This window comes from Eleutherodactylus coqui, chromosome 8, assembly GCF_035609145.1.
Source record: "Eleutherodactylus coqui strain aEleCoq1 chromosome 8, aEleCoq1.hap1, whole genome shotgun sequence".
Lineage (NCBI taxonomy): Eukaryota > Metazoa > Chordata > Amphibia > Anura > Eleutherodactylidae > Eleutherodactylus > Eleutherodactylus coqui.
This window is the reverse complement of record NC_089844.1, coordinates 170,258,762-170,276,532: the sequence shown is the minus strand read 5'-3', so window position 1 is coordinate 170,276,532 and position 17,771 is coordinate 170,258,762. Positions and strand designations below refer to the sequence as shown.

The 17,771-nt window shown below is 46.4% G+C and overlaps 1 protein-coding gene across 1 annotated transcript; it reads right to left on the bottom strand.

Annotated features, from left to right (window-relative positions):
* Positions 1–11,788: 11,788 nt before the first annotated feature.
* LOC136578015 (sulfotransferase 1A1-like) lies at positions 11,789–15,266 on the bottom strand. Its single transcript, XM_066577921.1, has 4 exons — positions 15,239–15,266; positions 14,142–14,236; positions 12,146–12,326; positions 11,789–12,063 (listed from the first exon to the last, which is right to left on the bottom strand). The coding sequence occupies exons 1-4, from the start codon at positions 15,264–15,266 to the stop codon at positions 11,951–11,953; spliced, it is 417 nt and encodes a 138-aa protein (XP_066434018.1). The 3' UTR covers positions 11,789–11,950.
* Between the last annotated feature and the right edge of the window lie 2,505 nt (positions 15,267–17,771).

The following is a 17,771-nucleotide window of genomic DNA, read 5'->3' as shown; positions in this document are numbered from 1 at the left end:
CCGTGACACAACCGTTAACTTAATTGCTAAAGTTATTATCCCTGTTCCACTGCGCGGCTGAGCTGGGCCGTTTTGCCACCATTGTAGGCAGAGTTCACAGAGCCACCCGTGACATCCATCTTCATTACCCGCGGTCTCCCACGCATTAGTCTGCCTGCCGCCTGGACGCCGGATATGTTATATCAATATACATATTGTGGGGGATTAGCGTTTAGGATCGGTTGCACCCTGGGCATAAGCAGTCAGAGACAGTGACACATAGAATAAAGTCTTTAGTCCAGGCTTTTCCTGGGTTTATTTCCAAGCAAACAAAAGCAAAATACAGGCCTTAACATCAGGCAAACACAAAGTAAATCCTGCTCGTCTGAGCACTTACTATACATGTAGCGTCCCTGTCTACACACTGGTAACAAAGTGGCTCCTGCACACAGCCAGCCAGGACTCTCAGACCTGCAGGGGTCTCAGCTCTCCTCCTGGCCCTGTAGGCCCAGGTTTTATATGGCCTGGTACCAGCCCCACCTGGTACGTGGGAGTGACCATCCCACCCTTCACTTTGGTCACTCCAGGAAAAGCCGGCCCGGATTATGTGGCTTGGAGCCACTTACATACTACAGCGTGTTAGTGGCGTAATGCTACTAACACTATACTGCCGGCTTCCTCCACCGAGCCCAGGCTGCTCGGTGGCACGCATCTGACCAAGCGCTCCCCAAGGCAGCATAGGAGAGCATCCTCGATGACACATACCTGCCCTCCAGCACCTTGCCGGTCACTGTCTCACAATATATTTACAGGATTATTATAAATCAGTTTCCCAACGTGAAAATCTCATAACTCACGTTTAATTTTCAAAAAAGTGCTAATAAAATCATCATGCCATCATTTCTATGCATCTCTGTTGAGTAACTCCAAGGAATCCACAACGCTATTTCCCACCCAAAATATATAAGCGCTGTGGAATTTGCAGGTTGCAGGGAAATTGGATTTGAAAGGGTTAAACATGAGCCAACGACTGGACGCGAACGAGAATTGTGTGGTTTTTGTTCGTCATTGGGTTTCAGCTGACATGAAAATCAACGCCAGGCGGTGTGTCGGTCGGGCAGTTTAAACACTGAATGATGAGTGCCCGAGCGACGCTAGTGCGAGTGAGCTGGTGATCTCGTCAACAGCTCGTACCATGGGACAAACGAGAATTGTGAGATTCTCGGCCCACGTAAAGGGCATTACAGTGTTTTCACTACAGCTGAGGATGACAAGCCTGCACCGATATATCCAGCTATGCTGATAATTCCATTATGGTTCTACATCAAAGCTGTGCTATATTGGACTGTGGAGCTGTCATAGCCATCTTGCTAAAGCTGGACAGCAGTGATCTGATAAGCAAAAAGTAAATTGTCAGTGTCCCTGCTAGGGAGTCTATGGGTGAAGCAGCAGTGGCCTTCTTGCTAAAAGTCGCACTGTTAAAAAGTTACCTTTTTTGCCTCATTGCCAACTTGGAAAGTGGTGCACTATAATGGGAGAAGCACATTAGGCTTCCTAATCAGACAGGCATTCATTGTTCTGCATTCTATGTGCTGTGTTTGGTCTTTTTATGGGCACATTGTGCCAACACTGGGGCAGAACGCTGTGCTGTAGAGCCTGCATCCCAATTAATGGGGGGGAGCTATTTAAACCATAGGATGTGTGCAAGGTAAGCATCCTTCTCTCTCTGCCTATTGCTGATCAGTGATTCTTTTGTAGAATTATATCTAGTGAGGACTTCAAAAAGACATCAAGAATTGTGTAATACCACTTCCAGATGGCTGTCAAGATTGGCTTTGCAGTAAAGGTTTTTTCTTTTTTGCCTAACCTTCCTTAGTATTGAAGGTAAGAGATTTTAATCTATAATCCTATCCTTCTCCTTAGGGGACTTTCTAAATTGGGAGTCAGCACTAGCTTCCTCTACCACCTATCAGGGGATGATGTCCTGGGTAAAGGACCTTGTTCGCACATCCATGAGGGAGCTACGCGAGAACTTGCAAGACCAGGGATCTTCTCAAGAGTGCCGATAGGGTAAAAGTCTAACTTCCTGCCCCTCTGAAAGAGATTTTCAAGTCAGTAAATGAAGTTGGCTGCTCCTCTTCAGAGGTGAGGAGCTAACAGAGTTGCAATTTCCTTTTGATCACATTGAGAAGATTTAAAAGCCTGAACTCACAGGTACAGGTATTGTTGATACCGGGTCAAGTCTCATTTCGCTAGGTGATGACAGGTCCAGGGATGATGTCTGCAACTAACAGGCTGTTTCATGGACTATATGGCACTTCAGGGTCCTACAGAAATGGTTCACATTCGGGAAAAGCTGAACATATGGGTTGATTATCTAAGCTGGTTTCAACTGATTCCAGGTAAATAGGCACTATACCCAAAAGTGTTTGCTGTCAGGTCGATTTTGGGCAGATCCCATCTGCCCACCAGCTGTTGAATGAGGGCCAACACTAAGCTTGAGAAATTTAACTCTATCACCGGGAGAAACCATACTTGCTAGATGCCTTTTCCATCGTGCGGAACTTTCAGCTGGCTTCTGTGTTGCCTCTTGTGCCGATGGTCTCAAGAGTCGTGGCAAAGGTCAGGCAAGACCAAGCCCCAGTGTTTGCCGTCATACCATTTTGGTCGTGAAGAGCGTGGTTTCCCCTGCTCCTGAGGATGAGACAAGAAACCTAATGGAGTCTTCCGCTTAGACCGCATATGGTGTATCAGAACAGGTTGTTGTCCAAGGACATTAATATATTCAGCCTGACGACCTGGAGATTGACGGGTCCCTATTAGGGAAACCTAGGCCAGTCAGACTCAGTAGTCTCAACCTTGATGGCTGCCAGAGGTGTTGCAAAAAATAAGGCCTACTCCATTATGGTGTCCACCTTTAAATATGGTGTGACCAAAGAAGGCTTTCAGCAGAACAACCCTCAATAGCAAGCCTGTTACAATTCTTAATAGGATGTATTTGAAAAAGGGCTTAGACTTAATACTATTAGGGTTCAGGGCTCGACTTTATCAGCTTTCTTTGGAAAATCTCTTGCCAAGCAACCATGGTAAAAAAAGGGTTTCTGGTGGCCATCCAAAAGCTTTGTCAATCCACAACCAATCTTTTTTTCAAAACAGGACCTGCTGTTGGTACTAAGAAGATTGCATGAACCACTCTGAGCCATTGCAGAAGCAGAGTTATCATCTCTTACAGAAAGGTTGTATTCTTAGTACCAATTACATCGGCCAAGAGGATGAGTGAATTGCAAGCACTAGCTGCAAAAGAACCCTTTCTATTGTTTCACCAAGACAAGGTGCTACTAAGAACTCTCCTCTCATTCAAACCCAAGTGTCCTTCCCATACCAACATTGAACCATTCTTGGAGAAGGAAAGGCACTACAGACACTGAATGTATGAAAAAAAGGGGGTTTGGTACTGTGTTAGCCAGTAGAGCAAAGTGTGATTGTTCTCATTAAGAGAAACCAGTTAATCTTGTAGCTATGATACCTTTTAATGGCCAACAAAAATACATGATGCTAAATACATGATATACTACATAGTAACATAGTATGTAAGGCCGAATGAAGACAATGTCCATCTAGTCCAGCCTGTCTATCCTACTGTGTTGATCCAGAGGAAGGCAAAAAAACCCAAGGCCAGAAGCCAATTAGCCCTTTTGGGGGAAAAATTCCTTCCCGACTCCCTAATGGCAATCAGACTGTTCCCTGGATCAACCCCTAATAGTTCCTACCTGCCTATATACCAGGATTGACACTTAAACTAATATTTATATCCTGTAATATCCTTCTTCTCCAGAAAGACATCAAGTCCCCTTTTAAACTCCTCTATGGATTTTGCCATCACCACTTCCTCTGGTAGAGAGTTCCACAGTCTAACTGCTCTTACAGTAAAGAATCCCCTTCTATGTTGGTGATGAAACCTACTTTCCTCTAATCATAGCGGATGTCCTCTTGTTACCGTCATGGTCCTGGGTGTAAACAGATCGCGGGAGAGATCCATGTGTTGTCCCCTCATGTACTTATACATGGTTATTTGGTCGCCTCTTAACCTTCTTTTTTCTAGAGTAAATAGTCCCAGTTTGGATAGCCTCTCAGGGTATTCCAGTCCCGTCATTCCATGTATTAGTTTAGTTGCCCTTCTTTGAACCCCTTCAAGCACTGTGACATCTTTCCTGAGCACCGGTGTCCAGAATTGTACGCAGTATTCCATGTGAGGCCTGACAAGTGCCTTATATAATGGAAGGATAACGTTCTCGTCCTTCGCCCCTATACCTCTTTTAATGCACCCCAAGACTTTATTTGCCTTTGCAGCAGCTGACTGGCATTGGTTACTCCAGTTTAGTCTATTATCCACTAATACCCCCAGATCCTTTCCCATATCACTTTTCCCTAGTGGTACCCCATTAAGTGAATATTTGTGACATCCGTTCCTCCTGCCCATGTGCATAGTCTTACATTTTTCAACATTGAACTTCATTTGCCATTTTCCTGCCCAAGCCCCCATCTTATCCAGGTCCGTTTGTAGCCGCACGTTGTCCTCCGTTGCATTGATTATATTGTATAATTTTGTGTCATCTGCAAATATTGATATTTTGCTGTGCAGCCCCTCTATCAGGTCATTGATAAATATGTTGAACAGAGTGGGGCCTAGTACTGAACCCTGTGGCACCCCGCTAGCGACTGTGGTCCAATCAGAGTATGAGCCATTTATTACCACCCTCTGCTTTCTATCATTGAGCCAATTTTTTACCCACTTACACACGTTTTCACCCAGTCCGAGCTGCCTCATTTTGTATATTAGCCTATTATGTGGCACGCTGTCAAAGGCTTTAGAGAAGTCCAGATATACAAGATCAATAGATTCTCCCTGGTCCAGCTTAGAGCTTACTTCATCATAGAAACTGATCAGATTTGTTTGACATGAGCGACCCTTCATGAATCCATGCTGGTGAGGAGTTATTCCCTTAATCTCCTTGAGGTACTCATCGATGGCGTCTCTCAGAATCCCCTCGAAAATTTTTCCCGTTACTGAAGTGAGACTTACTGGCCTGTAGTTACCAGGCTCACTTTTGCTCCCTTTTTTGTAAATTGGAACCACGTTGGCAATGCGCCAGTCCAATGGTACTACTCCGGTCTTGATAGTGTCTAGAAATATTAGGTATAGCGGCCTAGCTATCTCGTCACTTAGTTCCTTAAGTATCCTTGGGTGTAATCCATCTGGGCCCGGCGATTTATCAATTTTAGTTTTCTTTAGACGCTTCCGCACCTCCTCCTGCGTCAGGTATGAGATATTTTGTGAGGGGTTCGTTTTATTCCCCTGCATCTCGTGTGGCATTTCCTTTTCTTTGGTGAATACACTTGAGAAGAAACTGTTTAGTAGATTTGCTTTCCCTTCGTCTTCATCAATGATTTCTCCTGCATTGTTTTTTAAAGGGCCAGCGCTCTCCCTGCAAATCCTTTTGCTGTTAATGTAGTTGAAAAATAGCTTCGGGTTGTTTTTGCTCTCTTTTGCGATCCGTCTTTCTGCTTCCTCCTTGGCAGTTTTGATCGTATCTTTGCATATTTTGTTTTTTTCCCTGTACGATTTTAGCGCTTCTTCGCTGCCTTGTTGCTTTAGTAGTTTGAACGCTTTCTTCTTTTCGTTTATTGCCCCTCGTACCGTTTTGTCAAGCCACATTGGTTTCCTTTTAGCTGAGTTTCTTTTATTTTTAAAGGGAATGGACTGCTCATATGAGGCGATTAGGATCCTTTTGAACTTTTCCCATTTGTCCTCCGTACTGATATTTTTGAGGATGTTGTCCCAATTAATGTTACCGATAGTAGTTCTAAGCTCATCAAATTTTGCTTTACTAAAGTTTAGTTTCTTTGCCACTCCCTGATAAGGCTTCCTATTGATTGACAGCTGGAAGTTGATTATATTGTGGTCGCTGTTCCCCAAGTGCCCCTCAACCTGCACCCCCTTTATACGTTCCGGTTTGTTGGTTAGTACTAGGTCCAGAATGGCCCTCCCTCTTGTTGGTTCCTGCACAAGTTGGTTCAGGTAATTGTCTTTAATTGCTCTCAAGAACTTATCACCCCTGTGAGATTTGCAGGTTTCGTTCTCCCCATGTTATATCTGGATAATTAAAGTCCCCCATGATAATTACTTCGTTTCGCTTTGACACCTCTTCTATCTGCCTTAGTAGTAAGTTTTCAGTTTCTTCTGTTGCTTTTGGTGGTCGATAGAAGACCCCTATCAGGATTTTGTTATTTTTCCCTCCCTGTATTTCTACCCACAGAGATTCCACCTGCTTGTCTCCTACCCCTATATCCTCCCGTAGCCTCAGTTTCAAGTTTGATTTGACGTACAGACATACCCCTCCCCCTTTCTGGTTCCTTCGGTCTCTTCTGAAGAGATTGTACCCCTGCAAATTTACCGCCCAATCGCACTTATCATCAAGCCATGTTTCAGTAATTCCGACTATATCATAGTTTTCATCAGTCATTCTCGCTTCAAGCTCACCTACTTTACCGATCAGACTTTGTGCATTCGTGGTCATACAATTTATATCATTTTTTTTGTTTTTTAAATTTGTTTTGTTGCTATTCGTACTTATGGCTGATCGATCAGTTCTAACTGTACTAACCCCACCCCCTGCTCGACCCCCATTCCCTTTGCTTGGACCCGGATCGCTAGTTACACTGGCTACCCCACTATTTCTCATTTTACCCTCCCCCCCAGTCCCTAGTTTAAACACTCCTCCAGCCTTCTAGCCATCTTTTCCCCCAGCACAGCTGCACCCTCCCCATTAAGATGCAGCCCGTCCCTACGGTAGAGCCTGTAGCCGACAGCAAAGTCAGCCCAGTTCTCCAGGAACCCAAATCCCTCCTTTTTACACCAACTCCGGAGCCACTTGTTTACCTCCCTAAGTTCCTGCTGCCTTTCTAGTGTGGCTTTAAGTACAGGTAGTATTTCCGAGAAAACTACCCTGGAGGTCCTTGCCCTGAGCTTGGACCCTAAGTCCCTGAAATCATTTTTGAGGGCCCTCCGTTGACCTCTAACTTGTTCATTGGTGCCAACGTGCACCATGACTGCTGGATCCTCAGCAGCCCCTCCCAGTAATCTGTCAATCCGATCCGCGATGTGTCGAACTGGAGCGCCAGGAAGACAACACACCGTTCGACGATCCCGGTCTTTATGGCAGATTGCCCTCTCTGTCCCCCTAATAATTGAGTCTCCCACCACTAGAACCTGTCTAGCCTGCCCTGCGCTCCCCGTCCCCGTCTCACTGGAGCAGTCATCCCCCTGGCGTTCAGAGGGCACCTTCAAGTCACAGCGTCACAGAATAATTTGGGGGTATAAATTTATGGCAATGTCTGATACCCTCAAGAATGGAATGAACCTCAGCCCGGGATTCTTGCATAAGTGGAGAATATGAAAGGTCTGAAGAAAGTCAAGACTTTGTCCTCTTCACAACCATTGTCTGTGTTTTGTTTTTCTAATAAAAATTCTGAAATTTATTGTAGGAATGTTGTCATCCAATAGGTGGTGCTACAGAGCTAGTATTACCATCTTTCCATGTGCAGTTCAAGTAAAAATAAGAGGCATCATAAAACTGTCACATTCTGCAGCTCAGTGGACTAATTAAGCATCTGTGTCTTTGTTTAGATTGAGCGATAAACTAAAACCAAAAAACGTTGAGCGATTACCTTGCGCTTCAAGCGGGGGATGCAGAAGACAAGCCGTATCGCTTGTCTTCTGCATCCAGCTTTTCTCTGCTTGGAGCGCCGAGCTGTTATACAGCTGAGCGCTCCGAGCGGGGTATGAAGAAGGCAGCTGGACAGCTGTGTTCTTCATACCTCGCCTGTCTTCAGGTAGCGGGATACAGCTGAAACAATAGTATCAGCTGTATCCCGCTGTGAATCACTGATAAGTTGTTGCTGAAGGATCAGCAATCAGTTAACGAAAACTGCACAATCTCAGTGCAGTTAGACCGAACGATTATCGCTCAAAAGATGGCTTTGAGCGATTTGAGGGAAAATCGGTGTCCAAGTCAGCCTTAAAGGGGTTGTCCCGCGCCGAAAGGTTTTTTTTTTTTTTCAACCCCACCCCCCGTTCGGCGCGAGACAACCCCGATGCAGGGACTTAAAAAAAAAAACGCTCAGCGCTTACCTTAATCCCCGCGCTCCGGTGACTTCTATACTTACCGGCTGAAGATGGCCGCCGGGATCCTCTTCCTCCGTGGACCGCAGCTCTTCTGTGCGGTCCATTGCCGATTCCAGCCTCCTGATTGGCTGGAATCGGCACGTGACGGGGCGGGGCTACACGGAGCCCCATTGAAGAAAGCAGAAGACCCGGACTGCGCAAGCGCGTCTAATTTGGCCATTCGACCATTTTAGACGGCGAAAATTAGGCGGGCACCATGGAGACGAGGACGCCAGCAGCGGAGCAGGTAAGTGAAAAACTTTTTATAACTTCTGTATGGCTCATAATTAATGCACGATGTACATTACAAAGTGCATTAATATGGCCATACAGAAGTGTATAGACCCACTTGCTGCCGCGGGAAAACCCCTTTAAGTCTCAAATTTCTGTTTGTGAACATTTATTTAGATCAAAAGGTGTATCTCCCACCCCTCCCCCTCACCTCCGCATCTGTGTGTTATAATTGTGTGCCATCCAAACCAGTTTCATTTTAGCCTGATGAAGTGTGGATAACAGAACCATCCGAAAGCCTGCTGTAACATCATGTATTTTTGTTAGCCATTAAAAGGTTTCATATCTACAAGATTGCCTGGTTTCTCTTACTGAGAACAATCACACTGGACATTGGATGTAAGCAGAAGTCTAAGGATCTATCTGGCCCGGACAGAAGACTTCTGGAGGACAGATCATCTTTTGTGCTCAATAGTGGCCCAAAAAAGGGGGATAAGACCTCAAAATTAACCATGACATGGTGGAGAACTCTTAATACCTTCATTTGCCATTATAGACTAGACTTCTCAGCAAGGGAAGAATCTTCCGTTGGACCTTCAATATAAAATTATTGGTATTTCCCACCCTTAAGAAATTGTGCTGTAATATACATACACACTAATATATATATATATAATATATATGAGCTGCTGTTTCAGATGGTAGAATTTATTATGCTGGCCTTTGTTGCTGTACTCCAAACAGCAGCACTTAACTTCCCTCCCAATCAAGTTTTTTTTTAGTTAATGCTTCTGGTACCTTCTTTTAAAATACACAAAGGGGGAGGGGCTTAGGATCCTTTTATAGGGTTGCTCTATACCTTTTAACTCTTCGTGTCATCTGTTCAAAACATGAGGTAGGGGAATAAATATGTATATGCGCTGCTTTTGAACTACAGGAAAGAAGAACATATTAAACTCACCCTATATAACCACCTTATAATGTGGCAGGCTTAGGTACAGCGGATCTGTTCTAGTTTACCTATAAATAATGCAGTCACCATATAATGTACTCAATTAACAGCTCTCTACAGTGATAGTCGTTACAGTGCAGTTACCTCCAGTGATCACAGGTGACATTTCAGCTTGGAATCGTCCATATACGGTTTTCTTCTCTCTATAGAGAATAGGGACTTTCACCTTACCCCCCATGAATGACCCAACTCCGTAATAGGGACTCCCTCTCCCCATATGCATGCCCCTACTGGGTAATTATGACACTCCCATATGCATGGCCCCACTCTGTAATAGGGACTCCCTCCTTACCCCCCCATAAATGACCCCACTCGGTAATAGGGACTTCCCCCCCCTAATATTCATGGCCCCACTTGGTAATAGGAACTCCCCTCCCCCTTCCCTCAAATGACCAAATTCAGTAATAGGGTCTTTCTCCCCCCCCCCCCCTTCCCCATCCCTATATGCATCGCCCCACTAGGTAATAGGGACCCCGCCCATATGCATTTCCCCACTCAGTAATAGGGATTCACCCATCCTCCACATGCATGGCCTCACTAGATAACAGGGACTCCCGCCAATGTAAATAAACCACATATTGGCTTAACAAAGCAGTTAGCAACCGAAACGTTGTCTTTTCTTACATGGGCTCAATAAAGACTCAGTCCCTTTTATGGATGTGACAATTACCTCATATACACGGACACCCTAGGATACTGCTTTAGAGGTAACAAATGTGTGGGACCCCCCTCATATGCATGGCCCCACTTACCACCCATTAATGACCCAACTCTGTAATAGGGACTCTCCACCCCCACCCCCCATATGCATGGCCCCACTTGGTAATAGGGACTCTCCCGTATGCATTGCTCCACTCGGTAATAGGGACACCCCCCTTACCCCTCATAAATGACCCAACTCATTATTAGGGACTCCCCCACCCCCATATGCATAACCCAACTTGGTAAAAGGAACTCCCTCCCCCCTCTCCCCCATATGCATGGCCCCACTAGATAATAGGGACTTCCCCCTTACCTCCTGAATGACCCAACTCGGTAATAGGGACTTACAACCCCCCCCCCCCCCCATATGCATAGCCCCACTCGGTAATAGGGACTCCCCTCCCTCCCCTATATGTAGGCCCCACAAGGTGATAGGGACACCCCCCCCCATGCATGCCCCCACTCGGTAATAGGGACTTCCCTGCCCCCATGCATAGCCCAACTCGTAATAGGGACTCCCTCCACGCATGGCCCTACTCAGTGATATGGTCTCCCCTCCCATATGCATTGCCCCACTCAGTAATAGGGTTTCCCCTCCCATATGCATGGCCCCACTCGGTAATAGGGTTTCCCCTCCCATATGCATGGCCCCACTCGGTAATAGGGCCCCCCCCACCAATGTATTGCCCCATTTGATAACAGGGACCCCCCTTCACCATATGCATGGCCCTACTGGGTAATAGGGACTACCCCCCTATGCATGGCCCCACTAGGTAATAGGGATACACCACTTACCCCCATCCATTGTACGTCTCTCTACCCAAGACAAGGTATATCTCAAACTACACACTCAACATGTTGATTCTGGTGTGTGCATACACCAATAAATACCTCTCCCCAGACACGACTATCTGCCTTGGCTCTCGGTCCAGAACAATGATGGTTCAGAAGTCATGTCTGAAAGAATCACACACTGTATACTCCTGACTGAAGGAATTAAAATGAAATTGAATCTAAATATTCATACATTCAGTAGTTTCCTGACACTCGGGAATAGGGATCCCCTATGTGGCCCCACTTGGTAATAGAGATCCCACTATGTAGACCCACCTTTATAATGAGACACCCTCTGTGGTCCCGCCTAATAATTGGACCCTCTGTGTAGGCCCATCTAGTAAAAGGGATCCCTCTACATAGATTCACCCTTAGTGGCCCCACCTAATAATTGGACCCTCTGTGTGGCCCCATCTAGTAACAGAACTCCCTTTATCACCCCAGAACTGGTATCTGATCCATGGTAGAGATTACCTTCATCATTAATACACACAATAGCAGTCTGGCAATGTTACACGCATAGCTTCGTTACTCCTCCTCTCCCCGATACTCGCTGTACTCCGAGCACTGGAGCCAGGAGGAGGAGTAAAAAAGCTATACGGTGCACATCGCACGCAGCATCAGACAGCTAGTGCGTGTATTAATGATGAAGGTAATCTCCACTACAGACCTAATTAGGTGTGGGGGTCATTAAGCTGCCAAAAGCCCGACAGCGCTGTTACCTCCTCGCCCCCAGCCTAGACTTTAAGCAATGACCCGTACACAAATTGGCTGCCATTTACCTGCCAGAAGACGTATTCCTCCACTGCTATAAATCATGAAATGTCTTTATTTTTGGAACGGGGTAAATACAGAAGAAAAGGTGATAAGAAGTCATGGGGCAGTAATAGTATTCTTTAGGATGTCTGTCCATGTGCAATGCGGGCAGAGACTGGGAATGGAAGCGAGACAGTCAGCAGGTCATTGACTCAGACCTCGAAGCGGAAGGTCAGGTCGGTGTCAGACATCTCCCTCTTATAACAGGCATCAAGTAATTCATTGTGAGCCACAGTGAGATGGTTCTTCCAGTCGCCGCAAATTCCTAGAAAGGCAGAAGTGCAGGATTTAGTGACCATAAGTAACACGCTATCAGTAGTTAATAGTAACGCGGAAATAGACGGTACCTTTCCTCATGAAAGGAGAGACCTCGTGGTCCATAACATGGGTCGGGATGGAGCTGTAGTTGGCCATGTGGTTTTCCTTCATGGTCTTGAAGGTTGTACGCTGGTGGATCTTCTCCAGAACATCCTCAGGTAGATACTTCCCCATGTACTTCATTACCTTCCTGATCTCACGTTTTGAGTCCTGTACCAAGCAGATGGAGAAGTTTAGAAAACCGCCTCAACCCCTCATCCAAGGGTACGTCAAGGGTAAGAAAGTTGCACAGAATTTGTAGAGTATCATTAAAGGAGCTGTACAAGAATTTCAAGTTATTCCCTATCCACAGGGCAAAGTGTAACTTGCTGATCGATGGGTCTCATGTCCCCCATCCTCCTCAGTGCGATGTTACTGCACCCCCCAGTAAGGAAGAGACTGGTCATATAAGTATACCAGTGATACATTCACTTCTCGCTCGGGTATTTCCATCAGCCCCATTGAAGTGAATGGAGTACTGACCGCACATGAGCAGCCAATGCTGCATTCAGAGTGACGTCACTGCGGGGAGAGAAGCGATCCCCATAAGGACAGGAGAGCAGGACATGGGAGTCCTGTTCTCAAGATTGAGGTGAGACCCCCATTAATCAGTTATTCCCTATCATGTGGTTAGTGGATAACTTGAAATTCTCTTCTGCACAGCAACGACCCCAGTTGGGACTAGTTGAACAGTGAGCGTCTTCTTCTTGTTGAACTGAGCTAAATGATCTGGCTCAGCAAAAAGCGAAAAAAACTGTCATCATTGCAGGTTATGTGGGCTTAGAGCGGCATCTATGGGTGTGTGGCACCGCTCCATGAAGTCCTACTTCCCCCACCCCCATCGTTTACTTACAGGAGCCGGCTCGTTAGCGGCCGGCCCATCACTACTAACAGGGACTGTGCAATTCTATGAAACCAAAGGTTACTCGGTGACTAAATGTACCTTCATACTGCGCAGCAGGGGTGCTATAACATTGCTGCTTCCTGGGTCACTGTACTGACCGCAGGAGACGGGAGAGAGGAGACATGTTAAACTCTACATAGAGCGCTCAGCATCAAGCAACAGACAGCGCAACGCATGTGGGATTGTTAGGCTGAAGCCTGTATTGGGTGGCGGCTGGGCACTTTAGTAAGCAGAATCAAAGAAGGGGCACTATAAGCAGATGGGGCCACAGAGGGGACACTAGTAGTAACTGGGGCCACAGTGGCGACAACTAGGAATTAGGGCCATAGATGGGGCAATATTACAAATTTGGGCATTAATAGGAAGCTGGGCCTTAGAAGGGACACTACTAGGAAGCAGGGCCACAGAGGGGACATTATGGGGAATTGGTAAAGTCATCTTGGTATTCTGGGTCGGATGGAGAAGAAAAGGGAAAGTGAACAACTCCAGTCAGAGAGGACATAACCTGTTATCATTAGAGGTAACGGTACTGTAATTACTGATATGGTCTGCAGAGAGCCTGTCTAGAGCGGATATCTACCACTATATAGCGGCAATATTGGTCTTTGTATAGTATTTTTCTCAGTAACAGTATGGCGGTATTATTTGGCTCTTATATAGTTTCACTATTAGCAGTACTGATCTTTGCAGTGGTCTTACTTTAGTAACACTATGGTGGTATTAGTTACTATATGGTGATACTATGTGATCATGGTGGGTCCTTTTTTTCATGTTAAGATGTTGGTATGTAGATATCTTGGTTCTGTTATCGTATCTATGGAATGAGCTTGGTTCTGGTATTGTCTCTGTAGTAAATATCAGATTATTATAGAACTTTAGACTCCTTGGGGTCCACAGTTTCCAGACAGGCCAAGACCCTTGGTAACCTTGATCGGCCCCTGGTGTGCACAATATAGCTACTGATTTGGCTAACCCCCGTCTGTCTAATATAAAGTGAACATTATCTTGGTCATTTCCAGGGTGCTCTGCACTCGGATCTAATCCACAATGGATACCTAGGATGAGTAAATATCTATTGCTACCTCTAACAGGTCCTCGTAGAACAGGTAGAGGACGTCCTTCTGCTGTCTGATCTTCCACCAGCACTTCACATGGTCACTCCATGGCCCAAAGGCAACTATGGGAGAAAGGACAAGTATGAGCATGGACAGGACATCTAGAAGGTGCCTGCTGAGGGTCGTAATTCTATAACAGCGGGGGTCTCACAGGCTGCAGACCACCGGTTTAGTAACTGGCATGTGTTTGGTAGAGGAAGCATTTCCTTGCACCAGAGAAGGCTGCAGTCCAGTTCCCCTACTGCAGACCCCTATAGGAGTTAACCCTTATGCTACCAGCATAATGAGAGGATACATTACTTGTACCTGTTCCTTTTAGGATCTTCTAGATATTCTTCAAGCGTCCCCGGATCTGGGTGCACATAGGACATGCGATAAAAGTGATAATATGACACAAATACATCCTTAGGGTTCCGAGCCACGTAAATTATCTGCAGGGAGAAAAGGCGACAAGCAGTTACTGATTCTGCCATGAAAGGAGGGCGAACTAGAGATAGAGATGTGATCGGCCTGATGAGGGAACACATTGAGTTATGAACCAGGCTCTACGCAAGAGAGGTGGCCCTGGGTATAGAAGCAGGGGGTGATCAGGGTCTACAGGAGGGGAGAAAGCTATTGAACGTGTATGACCACCTTAACTCCTTGACACTAAATGGCATACATATACGCCCAGCAGCGGCGGGGTTTGTATGGATGGTGAGCCGATCCTGCTCCATACACAGCGAGGGCCAACTGCCTCTGACACCATCCACAACAACTGCAAGCAGCAGTCACACCACTTTTGACAGCGGAATTCAAATGCCCAATCGGCATTAGGGTGTCCCGAATGGCCCCGCAGTGATGGGATTGTGCAACACTCCAGAGGGGTGACCCTGAGCACCTGGCTAACGTGAAGACCTGGGAAGGTTAAGTGCTGACGTGTCACTCGCCATGCTCTGGTCCCAGAGGGATGACATGCTGCCAAGGCCAGTGTAGATTGCATGCCAGGCTTCCATACTCCTTTGGCTGGGAGTGCCAATAAAGGGGATGATAGTGGTGTGTGTGGGTGTTGTAGTAGATATCACTTGTGATGCAACAGTTCCCACATACCATTATTCTATGCAGCGGAGTAATAAACACAGAGATAGATATATAACCTCGGGTCCTGAGGAACAGTTAAGGCCCAGTATAACTTTTACCTGAAAAAAGACTTGAACAGGTATTACAGGTACAAGTCACTTGACGTACTGACAGGCTATAGCTCAGAGGTAGGGAGGATACACAGGATCAATACAGTCCAGAGGAGGAGGGGGGGTAAGGAGTCCCCCCACAGACTCTTTGGCAGGCAGTTACTCCAGAAAAGGCTTAGCCTAGATACACCCCACATACGCATGGGTGTCACAATCAAGCACCTCTGTGCGGTGATCCTAGAGTCGGATGGCCGCATAGAAAAACACCTGTATTGTGAATGGGTACCTGCTTTTTTTGTTTTAAGAAGTTGGGGTCGGTTCTCTCTCCTCACATCAACACTACATGGTGAACATAATAAACATTTAAATACTAATAAATAAAAAAAGGCAAAATTGCACTTCTATTGGTCATCCCATCTCCAAGTAGAAACTTAATGAAGTGATCAAAAAGTCGTAAAAAAAATAAAAAAATAAAATTATATATGTATAAATTTGGTATCGTCGTAATTAGAGATGAGCGAACACGTTCGGCCCCGCCCCTTTTTCGCCCGAACACCGAACTTTGCGAACACCTCGGTGTTCGGGCGAAAAAGTTCGGGGGCCGCCGTGGCAGCGCGGGGGGGTGCGGCGGGGAGCGGGGGGGAGAGGGAGAGAGAGAGGGCTCCCCCCTGTTCCCCGCTACTGCCGCCCGCGCCGCCGCGCATCTCCCCGCCCCCCGGCGGCACCCGGACACTTACGCGCGAACACTCCAGTGTTCGCTAAAGCCGGTGTCCGGGTGCGGATGTGTCCGTTACGGACACGTTCGCTCATCTCTAGTCGTAATCCTACTGACCCATGGAATAAAGTTATCATGTAATTTTTGCCGCTGTGTGTACACTGTAAAAACAATTCCCTCCCACCAAAGATATTGAAATTGTGTCTTCTTCCATTTTACACCATATATAAATGTTTACATTAATGTGAATGATACATTAAAAATAGTAGAATTGAAAAATATAACTTGCCCCACAAAAATAAGCCCTCAGACAGCCACATTGTTGGAAAAATAAGAGTTAAGATTTTTTGTAAGTTGGAGAAGCAAAAAACAAAACAAAACAGTGCCTTTAAGGCACAGGTATCAAACACAAGGACCGCTGCCTCATTTTATGTGGCTCGCGGCGTGCCGACAGACGCTCACCACTGTAGTGATTACCAGCTGGGGTGCCGTAGCTCCCCACTGGAAATCACGTTGGCAGCGCTGATTCTGGCGCACACTCTGACGTCAGTGTGCAGCCAGGATCCTCCTCCCCTGAGTCCTCTGCTCCTCAGTTCCGCAGGAGAGGACTCAGGGAGGAAGTGTGCCAGGCTACACGCTGACGTCAGTGTGCATCCAGGCTCAGCGCGAGCAGAGGAGGAGCGGTGCTGACAGCAAGGAGGAAGTATATGGGTTGGGGTTAATATTGTTATGGGGTTAATATTACTGACGGGGATTTATTACTATGGGGGGTTACTATTACTGTGGGGGTACCCTGTTACTACTGGGGCTACTATGAGAGTCACTATGACTACTGCGACCACTAGAGGGGGGTGAGGGTGTCACCATTAGGGCTCTTTCACGAGGGCGTAATAGTGTTTCGGTCGTACAAACACACTGCGTATTTCCGCAATAGAGGGGAAAAAAAACGCAGATGGGCCCACTGAAAGGGCGCGCAAATAAGCAGTGAATACACAGGTTTCCTGCGCATTCACCATGTATGTGCGCGGCCCATTCACTTTAATGGCCTATTGCGGTGCGTAGTATGTAACATAATAGGTCATGCTTTGTGAAAATCTATATTCATGTGAATGACTCATTGAAATCAATGGCTTCTATTCACTGCATATTTTGTACGCAAATACGCTGGTGTGAACAGGACCTCACTATACTGTCTTACAATCGGCCCTTTGAAGGTCACTATAAGCCTGATATGGCCCTCGGTGAAAATGAGTTTGACACCCCTGTCTTAGAGTCATGGATGAATCTCACTCGTCGGTTCTCGCAGGGCATCCAGGGTTTCAGGGGACCCTGGATCTTTGTTCCAGACACTTCTGGTGGCCAGGCATGTCTCAGGAGATCCGCAACTTTGTTAGGGGATGCTCGGTCTGTGCTCGCAATAAGAGTCAGCGGCGTCCTCCGGAGGGTCCCCTGAGACCGCTACCGGTTCCTTCCAGTCCATGGTCGCAGTTATCGGTAGATTTCATAACTGATCTACCAGAATCCCAGAAGTGCACCACTATTTTAGTGGTGGTCGACCGGGTTCTCAAAGATGGCACATTTTGTGGCGTTAAAGAAGCTACCTTCGGCAAAAGAATTTGCCAAGATTTTTGTAAAAGAAATAATTCGACTACATGGGGTTCCCCAAAATATTGTATCTGATCGCGGGGTTCAGTTTGTGTCGCAGTTTTGGCG